The sequence below is a fragment of the Hemitrygon akajei genome, chromosome 32 (assembly GCF_048418815.1).
Source record: "Hemitrygon akajei chromosome 32, sHemAka1.3, whole genome shotgun sequence".
Taxonomy (NCBI): Eukaryota; Metazoa; Chordata; class Chondrichthyes; order Myliobatiformes; family Dasyatidae; genus Hemitrygon; species Hemitrygon akajei.
In genome coordinates this window covers 5,649,767-5,668,615 of record NC_133155.1, presented here as the reverse complement: position 1 = coordinate 5,668,615, position 18,849 = coordinate 5,649,767, and the positions used below count along the sequence as shown (strand labels likewise).

Here is an 18,849-nt window from a genome sequence, read left to right as displayed (position 1 = left end):
CCCGACACAAAGCTGTCACCTGCCCTGTCTCATTTCCTAATAGCAGATCAAGTATCATTCACTCTCTCATTGGGACTGATTAAGGAAACTTCCCTGAACACATTTCACAAACTCTTTCCCATCCAAGTCCTTTTACAGTGTGTGAGACCCAGTCAATATGTGAAAAGTTAAAATCAACTATAATAACCTTACGTTTTTTTGCAACAGTCTGTGATTCTGCTCCGAATTTGTTCCATTAGATCTCTTGGACTGTTGGGTGGTCTGTAATATAGCCCCATTAACATGGTGATACCTTTCTTATTACCCACCAGGCTCAACCTTTTGATTCCTGACTTTGTCCGAGCTCTTAATATCTGTCTGCACAACCTCGCCACTAATTGTTCTGGCACTCTGGTTCCTGCCCCCCGCAACTAAAGTTTAAACTGCAGCGCAGAACACTGGCACTTGAAAAGGTTTATCAAAATACTCCCACAGGACCTCTCCATCTAAACCACATCTCAAAGGTGATAAAGTGCTCCCTTAGAACCTGAGTGGGAGCACCAGCTTAGGTTAACCGTTAAAGCCTCTCGGGAAGGAGTCAAACCCACAAGTTGATCGTTCTAGGACAGGAAAATAGGCCACCCAGCAAAACCGACACTCTGTAAGACCATAAGACTATAAGATATAGGAGGAGATTTAGGCCATTTGGCCCACCAAGCCTGTTCTGCCATTTCATCTTGGCTGAACTATTTTCCCTCTCAGCCCCAGTCTCCTGCCTTCCCCCCATATCCCTTTCATGCCCTGACTAATCAAAAATATATCAACTTCTGTCTTAAATATTCTCAATGACCCGGCCTCCACAGCCACCAGTGGCAGCGAGTTCCACAGATGCACCACTCTCTGGCTAAAGAAATTCCTCCTCATCTCTGCTCTGAAGGGTTGCCCCTCTATTCTGAGGCGGTGTCCTCTGGTCCTAATCTAACACCCGTGTAGCACCAGTCTGATTGTGTGTGACTAGTCATTGCACTCTTTAGAGAAAATCAATGTATATTAGGTGCTATTAGGCCATCAGAAGGAGGCAGTGAATAGAAACCACAAACTTCTGGAAATAAGGTTTTGTTTATAAGAAAAAAAAACAATATGTACAAACTTTACATGAGCAAGAAAAATTTAAATTCAGACATCCTGTTTCGGTTCAAAATCTTAGATATCAAACCACAACAAATTCCTTTTTAATTAGAATCAGTGATATTCATTCGAATAACCTTGATTACTCCAATTTCTCTAATTAATTAGATCTTGTGTTATTCCTATTTAAAAGCTTACAGACTCAACTTCCCTTTTTACTTATCCCTAGTTGGAAAACCAAATGTGTGTTGCTTATAATTCCTGTTCAAGTATTAGAGTTAACTTCAGTTTCAGTTCCAGACAGTATACGTACAAGTTTAAATTCAAATATTATACATACACACGACAATTCTCCAACATCACAATTCTTAAAGTCAATCTCAATCAGTAACTTATCAAAGCTTTTGCAAAAATAATCAGTTCTTGCAGAAAATCAAATTTGGATTCTTTGAATGAAAATAAACTTATACATCGAACCGTATTAAATCCTCTGCGTCATTACTCATTTTGTTCCCGCGCTCATTCTTCATCTGGGTGGCTCACCATCTTGGTTCGTTGGATGAAATAGTTGATCATCCACAGTAAATCAATTCACAGACTTGTACAAAACTTGACCAAATGCCTTGGTATGATTTTGCAGAACTAACTCCCGACTACACAGTAAGAATTTTGAACACTCATCTCTGCCGATATTGTCTAATTATAGCTGCTGCATGCTATAGCTGTAGCTTCAATAAATCTTTTATCGCTATTGTCTCTCCTCCAGGGGTTTCACCCTGAGGGTTTCAGGTTAGTAGGTAAAGATACTCACTACTAATTCCACTCTTAACTGTTCGTGTCTTCAGCTTCTAATCGATGCTGCGTTTCTCTCCTTGTCCGTCTTCGTAAAGCATTTCTTTCAAATTCTTTCTCTTTTTTAAAAATCTGTAAACATCATTTTCATCCCTCTGCAGGTGGAACTTTCTAACATTACAATTTTGGGTTTAATTAACCTGGGTTACACTTGACTCTCCCAGCACAGGAAACATCCTCTCCAAATCCACGTTATCAAGGCCTTTCAACATAGGAACAGGATACAATGAGGTCACCCCTCATTCTTCTGAATTCCAGTGAATACAGGCCTACAGCCATCAAACGCTCTCATATGAAACATTAACAAATACGGTACAGTGGCACAGTAGCGTAGTGGTTAGCACAACGCTTTACAGTATCAGCAATATGGGTTCAATTCCTACAGCTGCCTGTAAAGAGTTTGTAAGAGCTTCCTGTGACCTCCCGCAGTTCAAAGACATACCGGATGGTAGGCTAATTGTTCATTGTAAATTGTCCAATGATTTGACTAGTGTTAAATCAGGGGTTGCCGGGCCTCACGGTTTGAAGAGTTGGGAGGGCCTATTTTGCACTGTAAATAGACAGATAAATACATACCTTGGCTGCACTTTTCCATTTGGGGTTATCTGGGAACTCTGCGCACAGGATGTCCTCAGTCTGGTTAGTGCCGAGCACATGGTAATAGAGCTTCTGGTGAATGTTGGATGTGGTTTCAGTGCCTGAGAAAGATGGACCATCAATACGTCAGGCATTGAGTACAACCAGCAAATAAAACGTGAGAGAGTCTGACACAATGCAGAAAGACACAAATGGATTTCTTTAGTAAAGAGAAATGCCAACTCGGAGTTTGAAGTAAAGTCAAAGTAACAACAGAAAAAGCAATTGGGCTGGAAGAGGTGAGGTGAGTCAGTCAGTCACATTTGGAAGAAGATATTAATAATAAAATAACTTTAGATTTATACTGCACCTTTCTTGCGCTACATACAACATTTTACTACCAGTACTTTCCTGAAGTGCTAAAAATACGAGAACTGTAACAATCACTGCACATCAAGCTCTCAAATCAGCAAGAAATGATGACTACATAACCTTGTTTTCAGTCATCAGTTGTGGATTTTACCAGGAGACTGGGAAGAATGATCTCACTTCAGCTAATGCCACAGGATAGTGTCTGTGTCTTACGAGTGGGCAAATGGAGTCTCAATGCAAGATCTCACTGAAAGACAGGAAGTGCCAATTTCTCATAGTGCAGGGACACGACACATAATGATGATGTTGAGGGTACGGGACAAAGATTTCATTCCAAGAGTGAATTATGTGGTTGGAATTGGCATTCCTACGCTGACGTTTCGGGTTCCATCGTCCAGTGGTGTGTGTGCGTCTACAGTGAACACATTCGCTTGAATCTGGGCAAGACATAGGTTACATATTTCAGGCCTCAAACTGGAGAATTAAGGCTCCTTCTATCTTACTTAAAGGGGACCAGGTTTACTTGGTCCGCTCACCCGGTGTCAGAGTAGTAAGGTCTTTTTTCAAATGAATACCTTTGTGTTTTTAAATTTAAAAAAAACTTAGAGATACAGTGGGGAATAGGACCTTCAAGCTATGCTGTCCAGCAACCCCTGACAACCCCAATTTAACCCTAACCTAATCACAGAACAATTTACAATGACTGATTAGCGTACCCACTACGTATTTGGACAGTGGGGAAACTGGAGCACCCAGGGAAAATCCATGCACTCCCCAGGGAGGAAGTACAACCACTCATTGCAGAGGATGCTGGAAATGTTTATAACAAGACTTCACATGGCAGACATTCTATTTTGGCGCCACTTTCTAAATCTGAGCCCATATTCCTAATATCCAAAACTCTTTCACCCTCTGTCCTGAATGTTCTTCACAACCCTCTTCTATAGAGATTCACAAAGATCCACTACCCTCTACAGGAAGGAATTTCTTCACACCCAAGTCCTGAGTGGACCTCCCCTTATTTTGAGCCCTGTATCTAGGCAATCCTGCTAGGAGAAACATTATCCCTGTAAACTCCCTCGCATTCTTCATAAAACTTCAGGCTGTTGAACATCTCCTCTTGGGATGATTAACTTATCTAGTGAACCCTCTATCATAAGAATGGAAAGGAAAAAAAAAGAATGGCTTCCGTTAGGTATGAAGGCCACCCCACATTGTTGTAAATACCATTAGGCTCACCGCTCAGTTGGCTAGCTTCTCTCAAGACTTGTTCCAAAGTGTAATCAATGCATACTCTTTGCAAACACAGTATTTCCCACGTACCATCCGTGATTCCTTCCTGATCTGGATAGCGGTTGTAGAAAATTCCCTTTCCATCATGAGTCCAGGAGAGGCAGCTGAACTTCACCTTTTCCAGGGTATCCGGTAGATCCTCGGGACCTTCAACTTTTATGACTTTGATTGTGACCCAGTCAGAGCCACTCTTACTGAGCCCGTACGCCAAGAACTCATTGTCGTCGGAGAAGGCCAGCACTGCACAAACACAATCAGAGGTCAGGACACTTCTGCTGTTGAACGAACTCAAGACTACCTGAAGACCCATCTCATCATGCTAACCAAATTCCTTCTGATAATCGCAGCAGGAGGGAGTCTTTATTTACAATGAATCACAGAATCTTAAAGCAAAGAGGAAGGCCATTAGGCCCATTGGGCACATGTCAGCACTGAGAGAGCTTCTCAACTTTGTCTCATCCAACAGATGTTTCCCATTACCATTCCATTTAGACCTTGCCAGATATTCAATGAATTGCTTTGTGAAAGTGCCAATTGGTTTGTGAAAGTGACGCATTCCAGGCTTCATAACCTTTCGTTGGTGAGGGCAGGGGGTTGGCAGTTTCTCAATTCCCTTCTGGGCCATCATTCCATTTATTTTAAACCTAGCTCTCCTGATATCATAAGGTCAGAATTAGGCCATTTGGCCCATCAGGTCTGCTCTGCCATTTCATCATGGCCGATGCACTTTCCCTCTCAGTCCCCAATCTCCTGCCTTCTCCCTGTAACTCTTCATGCCCTGACTAATCAAGAATCTATCAACTTCTGCCTTAAATACACATAAAGACTTGGCCTCCACAGCTGCCTGTGGCAACAGATTTTACAGATTCATCACTCCCTGGCTAAAGAAGTTTCTCATCTCTGTTCTAAAGGGACGTCCCTCTATTCCGAGGTTGTGTCCTCTGGTGTTAGACTCCTTCACTCAACATAAGAAATATCCTCTCAACATCCACTCTATTGAGGCTTTTCAGCATTCGATAGGTTTCACTGAGGTCACCCCTCAAATCTTCTGACTTCCAGTGAGTAGAGGCCCAAAGCCATCAAACACTCCTCGTATGAAAGCCTTTCAATCCCAGGATCATTTCTGTAAACCTCCTTTGAACCTTCTCCAATGTCAGCGCATCCTTTCTTGGATAAGGGGCCAAAACTGCTCACAATACTCCAAGTGAGGCCTCACCGTGCTTTATAAAGCCTCAACATTACATCCTTGTTTTTATATTCTAGTCCTCTCAAATGATCATATTTGCCTTCCTCACTACTGACTCAATGTGCAAACGAACTTTTATAGAAACCTGCATGAGGACTCCCAAGGTCTTTAGAACATCAGATTTTTTAATTTTTAGGAAACAGACTATGCTTTTATTTCTTCTACTAAAGAGCATGACCATACACCTACCCCCACTATATTCCTTCTGCCATTTCTTTGCCCATTCCCCTTATCTGTCCAAGTCCTTCTGTAGTCTCTCTATTTCCTCTAAACAACCTGTCCCTCCACCAATCTTCATATCACCCACAAAACTGGACACAAAGCCATCAATTCCGTCATCCAAATCAGTGACATATAATGTAAAAAGGAAGTGGTCCCAACACAGACCCCTGTGGAACACCACTGTCACTGACAGCCAACCAGAAAAGGCTTCCTTTGTTCCCACTCTTTGCCTCCTGCCAATTGGCCACTGTTCCACCAATGCTCTATCCTTCCTGTGACACCATGGGCTCTTAACTTGCTAAGCAGCCTCATGTGTGGCACCTTTTCAAAGGCATTCTGAAAATCCAGGTGCACATCTACCAATTCTCCTTTGTCTATCCTGCTTGTTATTTCCTTAAATAATTCCACCTATTTGTCTGGCAAAATTTTCCCTTAAGGAAACCATTCTGACAATGGTTTGTTTTATCATGTGCCTCCAAGTACCCCGAACCTTGAAAATCGACTCCAACACTGAGGTCAGATTAACTGGCCTATAATTTCCTTTCTTTTTGAATCACTCTGACATTTAAACTAAGTGAATTGGATAGCCATCAGTTAAAGACCAGTTTGCTAACATTTACAAACTAATTGGAATTATAGACTGGTGCTGGCCACCGGTAGGAAATGTCCAGTGGTGATGCGGAAGCCCAGATCTACTCTCTCATTTCCATTTACATCAATGCTAAAGTGAGATTTGTACAATCTTCTGAACTGTGCTTAGTCTCACAGACAATGTATTAGGTATAACGGCATGAACTGGACATTCCTTGCCCTTCAAGATTCTGATCAATGATAGTTGTGAACAAACAGAGAAACAGAAGAACACCATTTGGTCTTTGAGATGATTCTCCCCTTATATAGGATCATAGCTCATCTCTTCCTCAACGTATTTACTCATTTGGCCCCACGGGCATTACCTACTCTTACACAGCTACATTGACACCACAGGAAAAGCTGGAAATCCTCAACAGTTCTGACAAAGGTTCTCTGACCTAAAGCATTTCTCTTCCCACAGAATGATTCATGGAGTATTTTCAGCCTTTTTTGTTTTGCTTTAGGTTTTCATCATGTGCATTTAAAAAAATTTATTTTCAAAAGTATATTGACCTCAGTTGCCAGGAGAGTTCCAACTGTACACCAGATCCACTTTATCTTGCAGGAACAGAATTCCAGATACAGGCTTCGTGTCTACGGCCTCACTTCTACTCTGAATGCTGCTGCTTGCTTTTACTGTTTGCACCGTTTGTGTTTTTTTTCTCTCTCTGTGCATTGAGTGTTTGACAGTCTCTTTTTAATGGGTTCTTTCAGGTTTCTTGTTTTGTAGCCACCTGAAAGGAGATGTATCTCAAGGTTGTATAATTTATACATGCCACCCATGAACACTACCTCACTACTTTTATCTCTATTTTCGCACTCTTTGTTTAACTATATACATATACACACACCTACTGTATTGCATATCTTTGTCTCTATTCCTATGTATTGCATTGTACTGCTGCCACAAAGTTAACAAATCCCCAGGTCCAGATGGTCTGCATCCTAGGGTACTAAAGGAGGTGGCCCTGGAAATTGCGGATGCATTGGTAATCATTTTCCAATGTTCCTTAGAGTCAGGATCAGTTCCTGAGGATTGGAGAATGGCTAATGTTATCCCACTTTTTAAGACAGGAGGGAGGGAGAAAACAGAGAACTATCGACCTGTCAGCCTGACATCGGTGGTGGGAAAGATGCTAGAGTCCATTATTAAGGATGAAATAGTGGCATATCTAGATAGCAGTGATAGGATTGGGCCGAGCCAGCATGGATTTACCAAGGGTAAATCATGCTTGACTAATCTATTGGAGTTTTTCGAGGATGTAACCAGGAAGTTAGACGGGGGAGATCCAGTGGATGTAGTGTACCTCGATTTTCAGAAGGCATTTGATAAGTTCCCACATAGGAGATTGGTGGGTAAAATCAAAGCTCAGGGCATCGGGGGGAAGAAATTGACATGGATAGAAAACTGGTTGGCAGATAGAAAGCAAAGGGTAGCGGTGAATGGGTGTTTCTTGGAATGGAAGGTGGTGACTAGTGGGGTGCCACAGGGCTTGGTATTGGGACCACAGCTGTTTACAATTTACGTCAACGATTTGGATGAAGGCATTGAAAATAAAATCAGCAAATTTGCTGATGATACTAAGCTGGGTGGCAGTGTGACATGTGATGAGGATGTTAGGAGAATTTAGGGTGACTTGGATAGGCTGGGTGAGTGGGCAGATACTTGGCAGATGACGTTTAATGTGAATAAGTGTGAGGTTATCCACTTTGGGGGTAAGAACAGGAAGGCAGATTATTATCTTAACGGTGTAGAGTTAGGTAAGGGAGAAATACAAAGAAATCTAGGAGTCCTTGTTCATCGGTCACTGAAGGTGAATGAGCAAGTGCAGCAGGCAGTGAAGAAGGCTAATGGAATGTTGGCCTTTATTACAAAGGGAATTGAGTACAAGAGCAAAGAAATCCTCTTGCATTTGTACAGAGCCCTGGTGAGACCACACCTGGAGTATTGTGTACAATTTTGGTCTCCAGGGTTAAGGAAGGACATCCTGGCTGTAGAGGAAGTGCAGTTTAGATTCACGAGGTTAATTCCTGGGATGTCTGGACTGTCTTACACAGAGAGGTTAGAGAGACTGGGCTTGTACAAGCTGGAATTAAGGAGATTGAGAGGGGATCTGATTGAAACATATAAGATTATTAAGGGATTGGACAAGATAGAGGCAGGGAATATGTTCCAGATGCTGGGAGAGTCCAGTACCAGAGGGCATGGTTTGAGAATAAGGGGTAGGTCATTTAGGACAGAGTTAAGGAAAAACTTCTTCTCCCAGAGAGTTGTGGGGGTCTGAAATGCACTGCCTCGGAAGGTAGTGGAGGCCAATTCTCTGGATGCTTTCAAGAAGGAGCTAGATAGGTATCTTATGGATAGGGGAATCAGGGGATATGGGGACAAGGCAGGAACCGGGTATTGATAGTAGTTGATCAGCCATGATCTCAAAATGGCGGTGCAGGCTCGAAGGGCCGAATGGTCTACTTCTGCACCTATTGTCTATTGTCTATATGCCAAGTTGATATTAAACCTGACTCTGATTCTGTTTCTGACATACTTTGATAATAAATGTATTTTGAACATTTTCACTAAAAACATGATTGTTAAAGGCACACCTGGAGGTGCTTCTGTTTTGAAGACCATCCCCTACTGCCCTGAAATTCACCATTGGAAGCTTTTGTATATCGAATCCACAAACCTCTTTTGTCATTTTAAACGCTTGGTTTAGGTCCTAGAATTCCTTTCCGACCCCAGGACGGAAACCAAGATACCTTTGTTAGTAGAGCACCTTTTACGATCAATTAAGTCCCATGCCTCTTCTCAGTAATAGGCAAGGCTCTGAAAACTTGGTTGGCAGTTTGCCAACCTTTCTTATACTATGGAGCAACACCTTTAAGCAAGAGGCCCATGGAACGCAGGTTGGGAGCCCCTGCTCTAGAAGCTAATGCCATTTCTAATGAATTAAATTTGGCTGCAGGACTGATACTCCATTCTTGATGACAACCTACTCTTCAGGGCCACAGTCCCATCCTCAGAGAGCTTGTTGGGATCCAGGAACACTCGAGCTTCTCCATCCAAGGAATCCTGGACATACAACACGTACTGGTTCTGCAGTCCAGAGTTGTAGAAATAAAAGTATCTGGAAATGAGAAAAATGACCTTTAGCAAGTCTGGCCACATTTTCAGAGGTACCTTCACCAACGTTTCCCTTCTCTGCCGCTGTGCCCCCATAAGTTCCGCCCTTCCAGCAATTCATTCATCTCTTTCTATGTCACATTCAGCTTTTATTTTACTGAGCAGTCTCTGTTACTAGGTCACTTCCTGTGCAGCCAGGAAGTAGCAAGTATAAAAGCACATTGGCTGGCAGGAGGCTAGAGGTTTATGTTAAGAGTGAAAGAAATTTCTATCTACAGCACTTCAGGGAGGGCAGTACACCATAACTGTGAAGCTCTCAAACAAGTATTGCAACCACTACCAATCATTAGGATCAATCTTAGCTTAAAACGTCAATAGGCTGTTTAATCAACTGGGGTAACTCAACTGAGCACAATTCACCCGAAGAACTAACCATCACAACGGGTTGCCTCTTGAATCCAGAAGATCTGAGTTTAAGTCCCACTCTGGAGCTCTAGCACCACTTGAAGGCTGGTGGCTACAGTGTATGTCAGAAGTGGAATACAACCTTTGACCAAAGGCCAGCACCAGCTTGTGGCTGACTCTTTCCATGTCCCCAGACGTTTTTCTCTAATGATTTCACAGGGTATGGGCCCTGCTGGCAAAGCCACTCACACAAAATGCTGGTGGAACGCAGCAGGCCAGGCAGCATCTATAGGGAGGAGCACTGTCGACGTTTCGGGCCGAGACCCTTCGTCAGGACTGCATCCTTCATTGTTCTGAGGATATGGTGAATCCAGAACCCATCTACAACAACCAAGTAGCTGGTTAACCTAGAACTGGGGGGGGGGGGGGGGGGGGCAGGGTCAAGTTCTCAGAATAAGGAGTTATCACTTAGGACTGAGATACAGAAAGATATCTTTATGCAGATGATGGAGAATATCTGAGGTTTCCTACTTTGGACGAATGCTGAGGCTTAGTTATTGAGTATATTTGAAACTGACATTGACTGGATGTTAAAGGAATTAACAGATATTGGGATATGGCAGGGAAATGGTGCTGAGGTAGATGAACAACCATGATCTGCTGAATGGAACAACAAGATTGAGGGCCGAATGGCCTACTCCTGAGGTGGTACTTACAGTACTGTACCAGTCTTAGGCACCCTAGATATTTTATATCGGGGTTCCCAATCTGGGGTCCATGGGCCCCTTGGTTAGTCGTAGAGGTCCATGGCATAAAGAAGGTTGGGAACCCCTGATTCATATGATTTCAGATTGTATGGTTTCCACAGATCCCTGATCTCAACATCATCGAGACTGTCTGGGATCACCCGGAGAGACGGAGGCAAGCGAGACAGCCAAAGTCTGCAGACGAACTGTGGCAACTTTTCCCAGATGCTTGCAACAACTGATTTTTCTCATAAAACGGAACGACAGTGCACGTAAGAGAACTGACGCAGTTGTAAGGGCAAAGGGTGGTCACGCCAAATATTGGTTTGATTTAGTGTTTTTTTTTCCCTGTTTCCTGCTCTTTATAGAATATTTCTGATATTCAGAAACTTTTCTTTTCATTATTTTTGAAAACATCTTCTCTTTACAGAATTTTTCTTTCATGCGTCTAAGTCTTTTGCACAGAACTGTATGTTCCGAGCTCTGGCTCATCCAAGAGTCAACCACATTGTTGTGGGTTGGAGTCGTGTACACAAACCCATGTTCAAAAAAAAATGTCAATCCCCAGTTATAAACCTCGTTCACCTATCAGCTTTGGCCCTGTGGCAATTCAGTAGGTTCTGAATAAATTACTTGTAAAGCAGAATTCATATTCTAAAACACTCCATCGTGAGAATTGAACACTTGCTCTGTGAATTTTTAACCGGGTAGCATAGCCACTGTGATATCATGCCCACTGCAAACCATATCCTCTGAAGCACCTCGACCACTGTAACATCATATCCTACCCAGAGTGGGAGAACCCCTGTTGCTGTGGCTTTCAGCATAATCAGCAATTAATAATGTCTCTCCACACATTCTGATGTAACACCCACCGGTTCCCTTTCCTGTACGGACAACTGTATTTGGGATAGTCAAACAATTCAGTCATGCGTTCCTTCAGTCTCGTTCTGACTCCGCACTTCTCCAAGAAAGGCATGGTTAGCTGGTTCTGGGCTTCAACAAATGCCTGAAAAACAAAGACATCAGCAGATTAGGCGTAGAATGTCAATCCGTTTCTCCCCTTGGCAGAGAAGCAAGGAGGCATTATTTTGGTTGACTAGGCCCCAGCACTTAAAACATTTAACCTCCTTCTGCTCCTGATCTGATTGGGGGGGGGGGGGGGGAAGGAACACATTTACTCTATCTGCAATATGCATTCCATGCACCATTCACACTTTATACACCATTTGCATTCTTTGTACTGGTAGATCGTTTGTACATAGATCCTTCACACACTCTGGCAGTTTCCAGGAAGAAGCAACGGCTTTCTTCAATTAATGCATAAGCACATTTTTTACTTGTATGCCTGTACACTATCCCAGTTAATCTGAAACCCCCAGGGAGTTTGTGAAGGGGTATATCTGACACCTCTTGCTCTGCCCCCTCCCCTCGAGTTTAGCGGTGAAACTAGGTCGTGCTGTAAGTACTGAGCTCACAGGTCAAGGGACTTTCTAGTAGGACACCTTAACTAAAATCAGTTAAGCTTATTTCTCATTATTTCATTATAAATCTGTTTTAACTAAAAGTTAGCTGTAATTTTGTGATTTTAACTAAACTTCTTTATTTTTTTCTTTGTTTTTGATCTTCCTTTTCTTACTTCAAGCAGCTGCAATTTTCGGATGTTTTCGACGTCTAAAGCAGCACAGCAGTTGAAGGCTCCAGGATGGGGAGGCCTCAGGATGTATCAGCCAGGGGCCCACTCACTGAATGACATTGGAGCCAAATCTCAAGAAGTTTCGTAGCAGCAACGATTTGTCTGACAATTCCTGGAGATGAAGTGCAGATGGCTGAATGGATCAAGCCACACAGACTCTCTAAACGCCGATTATTTATTTATTTAGGGACACAGCACAGAACGGACCGTTCTGGACCACGCTACAACACATCGATCTTAAACCAGACCTGATCACAGGAAAGTTTAGAATGACCAATTAGCCTACTAACCGGTACATCTTTCAACTGTGGGAGGAAACCCGAGCTCCCCAAGGAAACCCACGCGCACACAGGTAGAAACGTACAAACAACGGAATTGAACTCTGAACTCCAGTGCCCCAAGCTGTAACAGCGTCATGGTAACCACTACGCTGCAATGGTGTTCTATACGTGCGTACACCATCAGTACAGAAGGATAGATAGAACAGAACCAGCCCTCAGAGTGGGAAAATTTCTGAGTTCCTGCAAGTGTTGGCTTCCTCCTCACCTTGGTCCGTTCACTGTCGGGATCCTCAAGCCAGGCATAAGGGTCAGGTACTTTAACCCCATGGTAATCATCCACCTGAAACGATGAGGAATAAAAGTCTTGTTCATTTGCATCATTACATTCAATCAACACACCCCCCCTCCCGTATTAAGAGGAAGACAAAGAAGACTGAAGAGTTAGATAGATAGATAGATACTTTATTCATCCCCATGGGGAAATTCAACTTTTTTTCCAATGTCCCATACACTTGTTGTAGCAAAACTAATTACATACAATACTTAACTCAGTAAAAAATATGATATGCATCTAAATCACTATCTCAAAAAGCATTAATAATAGCTTTTAAAAAGTTCTTAAGTCCTGGCGGTTGAATTGTAAAGCCTAATGGCATTGGGGAGTATTGACCTCTTCATCCTGTCTGAGGAGCATTGCATCGATAGTAACTTGTCGCTGAAACTGCTTCTCTGTCTCTGGATGGTGCTATGTAGAGGATGTTCAGAGTTTTCCATAATTGACCGTAGCCTACTCAGCGCCCTTCGCTCAGCTACCAATGTTAAACTCTCCAGTACTTTGCCCACGACAGAGCCCGCCTTCCTTACCAGCTTATTAAGACGTGAGGCGTCCCTCTTCTTAATGCTTCCTCCCCAACACGCCACCACAAAGAAGAGGGCGCTCTCCACAACTGACCTATAGAACATCTTCAGCATCTCACTACAGACATTGAATGACGCCAACCTTCTAAGGAAGTACAGTCGACTCTGTGCCTTCCTGCACAAGGCATCTGTGTTGGCAGTCCAGTCTAGCTTCTCGTCTAACTGTACTCCCAGATACTTGTAGGTCTTAACCTGCTCCACACATTCTCCATTAATGATCACTGGCTCCATATGAGGCCTAGATCTCCTAAAGTCCACCACCATCTCCTTGGTCTTGGTGATATTGAGACGCAGGTAGTTTGAGTTGCACCATATCACAAAGTCCTGTATCAGTTTCCTATACTCCTCCTCCTGTCCATTCCTGACACACCCCACTATGGCCGTGTCATCAGCGAACTTCTGCACATGGCAGGACTCCGAGTTATATTGGAAGTCTGATGTGTACAGGGTGAACAGGACCGGAGAGAGTACGGTTCCCTGCGGCGCTCCTGTGCTGCTGACCACCGTGTCAGACCTACAGTCTCCCAACCGCACATACTGAGGTCTATCTGTCAAGTAGTCCACTATCCAATCCACCATGTGAGAGTCTACTCTTAGTTTGTGCCTTAAGATCTTGGGCTGGATGGTGTTAAAGGCACTAGAGAAGTCAAGGAATGTAATCCTCACAGCACAACTGACCCCAATTCAAAGTAAATTTATTATCAAACTACATATATGTCACCGTACAGAATCCCGAGGTTCATTTTTTGTAAGTAAGTAGAAGAAACACAATGGAATCAATGAAAGAACACACTTATTAGTTCATATTAGGACTCTTCATCTCATGTTCTCAATATTTATTGCTTCTTTTTTTTTCTTTGTATTTGCACAGTTTGTTGTCTTTTGCATATTGGTTGTTTGTAAACTTAGTCAGCTCCATCATGGGCACTAGCACTGTCTGTGTAAAAAAGACTTCCCCCCATACATCTCATATTATCATTTATCATATAATATGATCATATAATAATTTCTCCCTCTTGCCTTACATCCGTGTCCTCCAGTACACTGGGAAGAAGATTCTGTCACCACATCATTCTCATAATCTTATAAACTTCCATCAGGTCTAACGTCAGCCTCCAATGCTCCAGAGTATGTCCAACATCCTCATGCCCTCGAATCCTGTACTTTTTCCAGGACCCCATGTCCTTTCTGTAATGGGGCGATCAGAACTGTGGTCCCAGTTACACTTTGTTGATGCCCTACAAAGACCATGGTACTTGCATGCCCAATACCAATATTCCAACCTCTGTCATGGGAAGAAGCAACCAGCCAGAGGAAGAGTCAAGGATGTACTCAAAGCATCCTCGAAAAAAAAACGTGCAATGTCATCACCGACCCTTGGGAATCTCTGACTCATGGTCACGGTAGAATACAGGACAGAATCCCTGTATCGGCAGATGGAGCCCACCATCCCACAAGCTGCTACCCACCGACCAATTAGCTACCTCTGGCCCACCCGTCTGCAGTTCTCACAGCGGCCTCGACAGTCACCCCAGAACCCACAGGCGACATTGGATCCTGAGGGAACGCCTGAAAAGAAGTCGACAAGGCATTGATACTGAATGAGGATTGTTTCTGTATCAGTAGCCAGAGGTTGCAAGTATTGTCCTGGGATTGTTTAGAACACTTATCTGGTGAAGTTTTGCTTGGGTTATCACATGGTTGATAAGCCCATCCTTTTCTGTAAGTACATGGTCAGTAGCTTCAGCTGAGATGGGTTAATTCCCTTGTACTGTTTGACAGTCATTTGAAATGGCCGGGAGTGGCTAAATGGGTGATTGTCTGTTATAATCTCTGAAGAGTGTTAATAGTGACTGGGGTCACCCATCTTGTAAAGACACTGCCCAGAAGAAGGCAATGGCAAACCACTTTTGTGGAAGCAGTGTGGTATGATGAATGAGAGAGTCTTTAAGAATTGTGTATTTTGTGTTCCTTTCAACAGCCGCCACTACTGCAGATTTCCTAAAATAAATAATTTTCATTGAATCTTCATTGAAGCAGGAACGTGTCGGGAAAGGTCCAGATGAACAGGACCACTTTCTGAGGGGCACATTAAACACACCTACAAGATCTTTAAACACGATTGTAACTGGATCGATTCAATGGTCCGGCACCAATAACAGGACGTAGGGCTGTGACCTACCACCTCAGATGGGAGGCAGGGGACCTGTGTTGGGTCTAGGGGTTAAAGTTGAGGGCTGGGATGGAGATTCAGGGTCAGGCCTGGGGTTAAAGTTTGGGCGGTGGATTTCGAGACAGGAGTCAGGTTGGGTTTGAACAAGTTAAACAGGGATACAGTGGAGTTTGGGATTTAACTCTGCGGATCCGGTCGTGACATTTTTCACAGAGCAGCTGAAACGTCCCTTTCTCGCTGTTTCAACGTTACTTCGTTATTCATTTCATTTCCTCCTCTCAGTAATTACAGCGAATGGAAAGTGAAAGTATCCCGCAGCATGGCCTGGGTATACCAGGGTGCCCTGGCCGACCCTGCCCCAAGCCCCCTCTCACCCGGCTCTCGTCGCGCTCCGTCTCCGGGTACTGGATTTCCATCGCCGCCCGTTTCAGCTAAGGGAATGAGTCCAACTCTTCGCTCCGCACACCGGCCCGGCTCAGCTCCGTTCAGTTCCGCCTTCCGGCAGCGGGACCGCCCCCTGTCCCAGCCGGGCTAGGACGGGCCATCCTTCCCAGGACGTGTCTCCCCGCCTCACACAAAGCGTGACCTAGCCTAAAGTCATGATTTGGGCAAAATTAATACACTGGGTGGAAGGTGACAATGATATTGGGGGGGGGGGGGGAGAGAGACAAGGTAAATGCAAGGGATGGTGGGAAGGAATCTAGAGAGATTTAGGATTGTTTAGAGTCATTTCAGTACACAATTATAAAGGAGAACGAAACAATTGTAGCTAGCAACGCACAGTAAATGCTGGAGGAACTCAACAGGCCAGGCAGCATCTATGGAAAAGAGTACAAGCGACATTTCGGGCCGAGACCCTTCAGCGGGACTTACACATTTGTGTGTGTTGCTCAGATTTCCAGCATCTGCAGATTTTCTTCTATTTGTAGCTATACCGCCCACCCTTTTCGGCTGGTGTCTTCCCCCTTCCCTTTGTCTTAAAGTAGGTTGTTGCCCCGAAATGTCCCGTGGACTGCTTACCCTTTTCCACAGGAGCTGCTGAGTTCCTCCAGAATTTTGTGTGTGTGTTGTGTTGGATTTCCAGCTTCTGCAGACTTCCTCAATTTCATGAAATATTTGTTATTCCAGTTCTAATTCGGCACCCAAAAACAATAAGTAACAATAATAATTCAAAAACACAATAAATATAAATGCACAACATAGATTATATACATTGAAGTGACATTAGGCACAGGAGTGTCTGTACATAAGGTGACTGACAGGAAATGATAAATTAGTGGTGGTTGAAGGTGTGTTAGTGGGCGGAGGCATTGGTCAGCCTTACTGCCTGGGAAAATAACTCTGAGTCTGGTGGTCCTGGCCTGGATGCTATGAAAGAGACTGTTTCGGAAGGGGGAGCGTTTGGGATTGCCAATATGAAGAGGAAAGGGGGATATGGGGACATGGAGCTGATAAGGATGGGGTTGCACCAAGTAACCAGCCTTCCTGTTTTAAGTTTGGGTGCCATGGTAGTGTTGGGTTAGTGTGATGCTATCACAACTCGGGGTGTTGGAGTTCGAAGTTTAATCCTGGCACCTCTGTAAGGAGTCTGTATGTCTTTGCATGGGTTTCCTCCAGTGTTCCAGTTTCCTTCCACAGTCCAGAAGAATATGGGTTAGTAGGTTATATATGTGTGTGTATGTATACATACACACACACACACACACATACATGCATTAATGTGGTACAAAAAGAGAGGGAAAATACTGAGGTAGTGTTCAAGAGTTTGTTGTCCATTCAGAAATCTGATGGCAGAGAGGAGGAAGCTGATCCTGAAACGCTGAGTGTGTGCCTTCGGGCTCCTGTACCTCCTCCCCGATGGTAACGAGAAGAGGGTATTTGTTGCTCCACAAGGGGCATCTCATCACTGAATGAGTGTGAACTTCATCAGTTTGGAAGTTCATCGTGTCTCCCTCTTGAACTAAATATGCATTTGTATCACTTTCAGCTGCTGTTGTTACCACCGTTAACGCTGAGGTCTATGTTTACATCTGCAGAGTGCAGCTGCTCTGAACAAGTCATTATTGTTTAAGTAGGGTCAAACTCAACAAGCAGAACAGATGTAGTAAAGTAGTTTGCGAATAGGATCAGGAATTCATTTATTGCTTTGTTCGAATCAGTCCAGGTGAATGTGAGAAATTTTAATCATCATCTAAGATGGAACCTTTGCTTAATGGTATAGATCCATGGCATAAAAAGGTTATGAATCCCTAATCTAAGCACAATATATTCTGGTTGTAAACTGTAACCTCGAATGAAGAAAACCCATTGCCTGCAAATAGTTTGGCCTCTGTCTTGTATGCCAAATGGACTAAATCGATGCAAGATGTTATAGTCGAGATTATTATCATATGTACTGGTGAAATTTTGAGGTAGAGAGATGTTCTCTTTGACACAATGGAGGAAATGTGTATGAAGGACTGACTTGGGCCACTGGCTGGTGAAGAAAGAATTTCAGTTTCATGGTAACGTGGCGACATCGTGTGGCTTCGAGTAGCATTACAACAGTTCGTCATGCGGGCTACCATTCTATAATAAAACCGCCGAGTTTACAGCTCTAATGAAAGCTATCTTCCCTGTGGTTCATGTAATGTTCCAAAATTTGACACAAACAAGTGATGTAGCCTACTACATACAAGTAAAGTCAAACCTAATAAGAGTTTGTATTCATCTAGTTCTATTCCTGCAGTTTGCTTATTTTATTTATTGAGATACAGTGTGGAATATTTAACTCTAGCCTAATCACGGGACAATTTACAATGACCAATTCACCTACCAACCTAGGTTTTTGGAAGGAAACCGGAGCTCCCAGAGGGGACCCATGCAGACACGGGAAGCTCAAACTCCTTACAGGCAGTGGCGGGAATTGAACCCTGTAAAGTGTTGTGCAAACCACTACATGACCAAGTCTTTATTGGCTACACGACTTTTTGTTCTTTACATTGGGTGTTTGACGGTCTTATGGGTTTCTTGGTTTTGTGGCTGCCTGTAAGGAGACAAATCTCAAGGTCGTATAATGTTATATATGCCTTAATAATAAATGTACTTTGAACTTCAAACATCCTCAGAAGATTCCAACGTCCTTTACAATGAAGTTCTTTTCGAAAGCTTTAGTCATTGGTGTATAACATTGGGATCCATTAGAATACAGAAAGATCTCGGGAAAATC

General features: G+C 43.4%; 1 protein-coding gene across 1 annotated transcript in view; it reads right to left on the bottom strand.

Annotated features, from left to right (window-relative positions):
* Positions 1-16,190, bottom strand: part of LOC140719777 (prolyl endopeptidase-like) — a 38,553-nt gene extending 22,363 nt beyond the window's left edge. The window contains exons 1-6 of the mRNA XM_073034645.1: positions 16,016-16,190; positions 12,816-12,890; positions 11,449-11,582; positions 9,296-9,426; positions 4,231-4,440; positions 2,536-2,657 (exon numbers count right to left, since the gene is read on the bottom strand). Coding sequence (XP_072890746.1) covers positions 2,536-2,657; positions 4,231-4,440; positions 9,296-9,426; positions 11,449-11,582; positions 12,816-12,890; positions 16,016-16,057 — 714 coding nt within the window. The 5' untranslated portion in view covers positions 16,058-16,190. The remainder of the gene's footprint in view (positions 1-2,535; positions 2,658-4,230; positions 4,441-9,295; positions 9,427-11,448; positions 11,583-12,815; positions 12,891-16,015) is intronic.
* Positions 16,191-18,849: the final 2,659 nt, after the last annotated feature.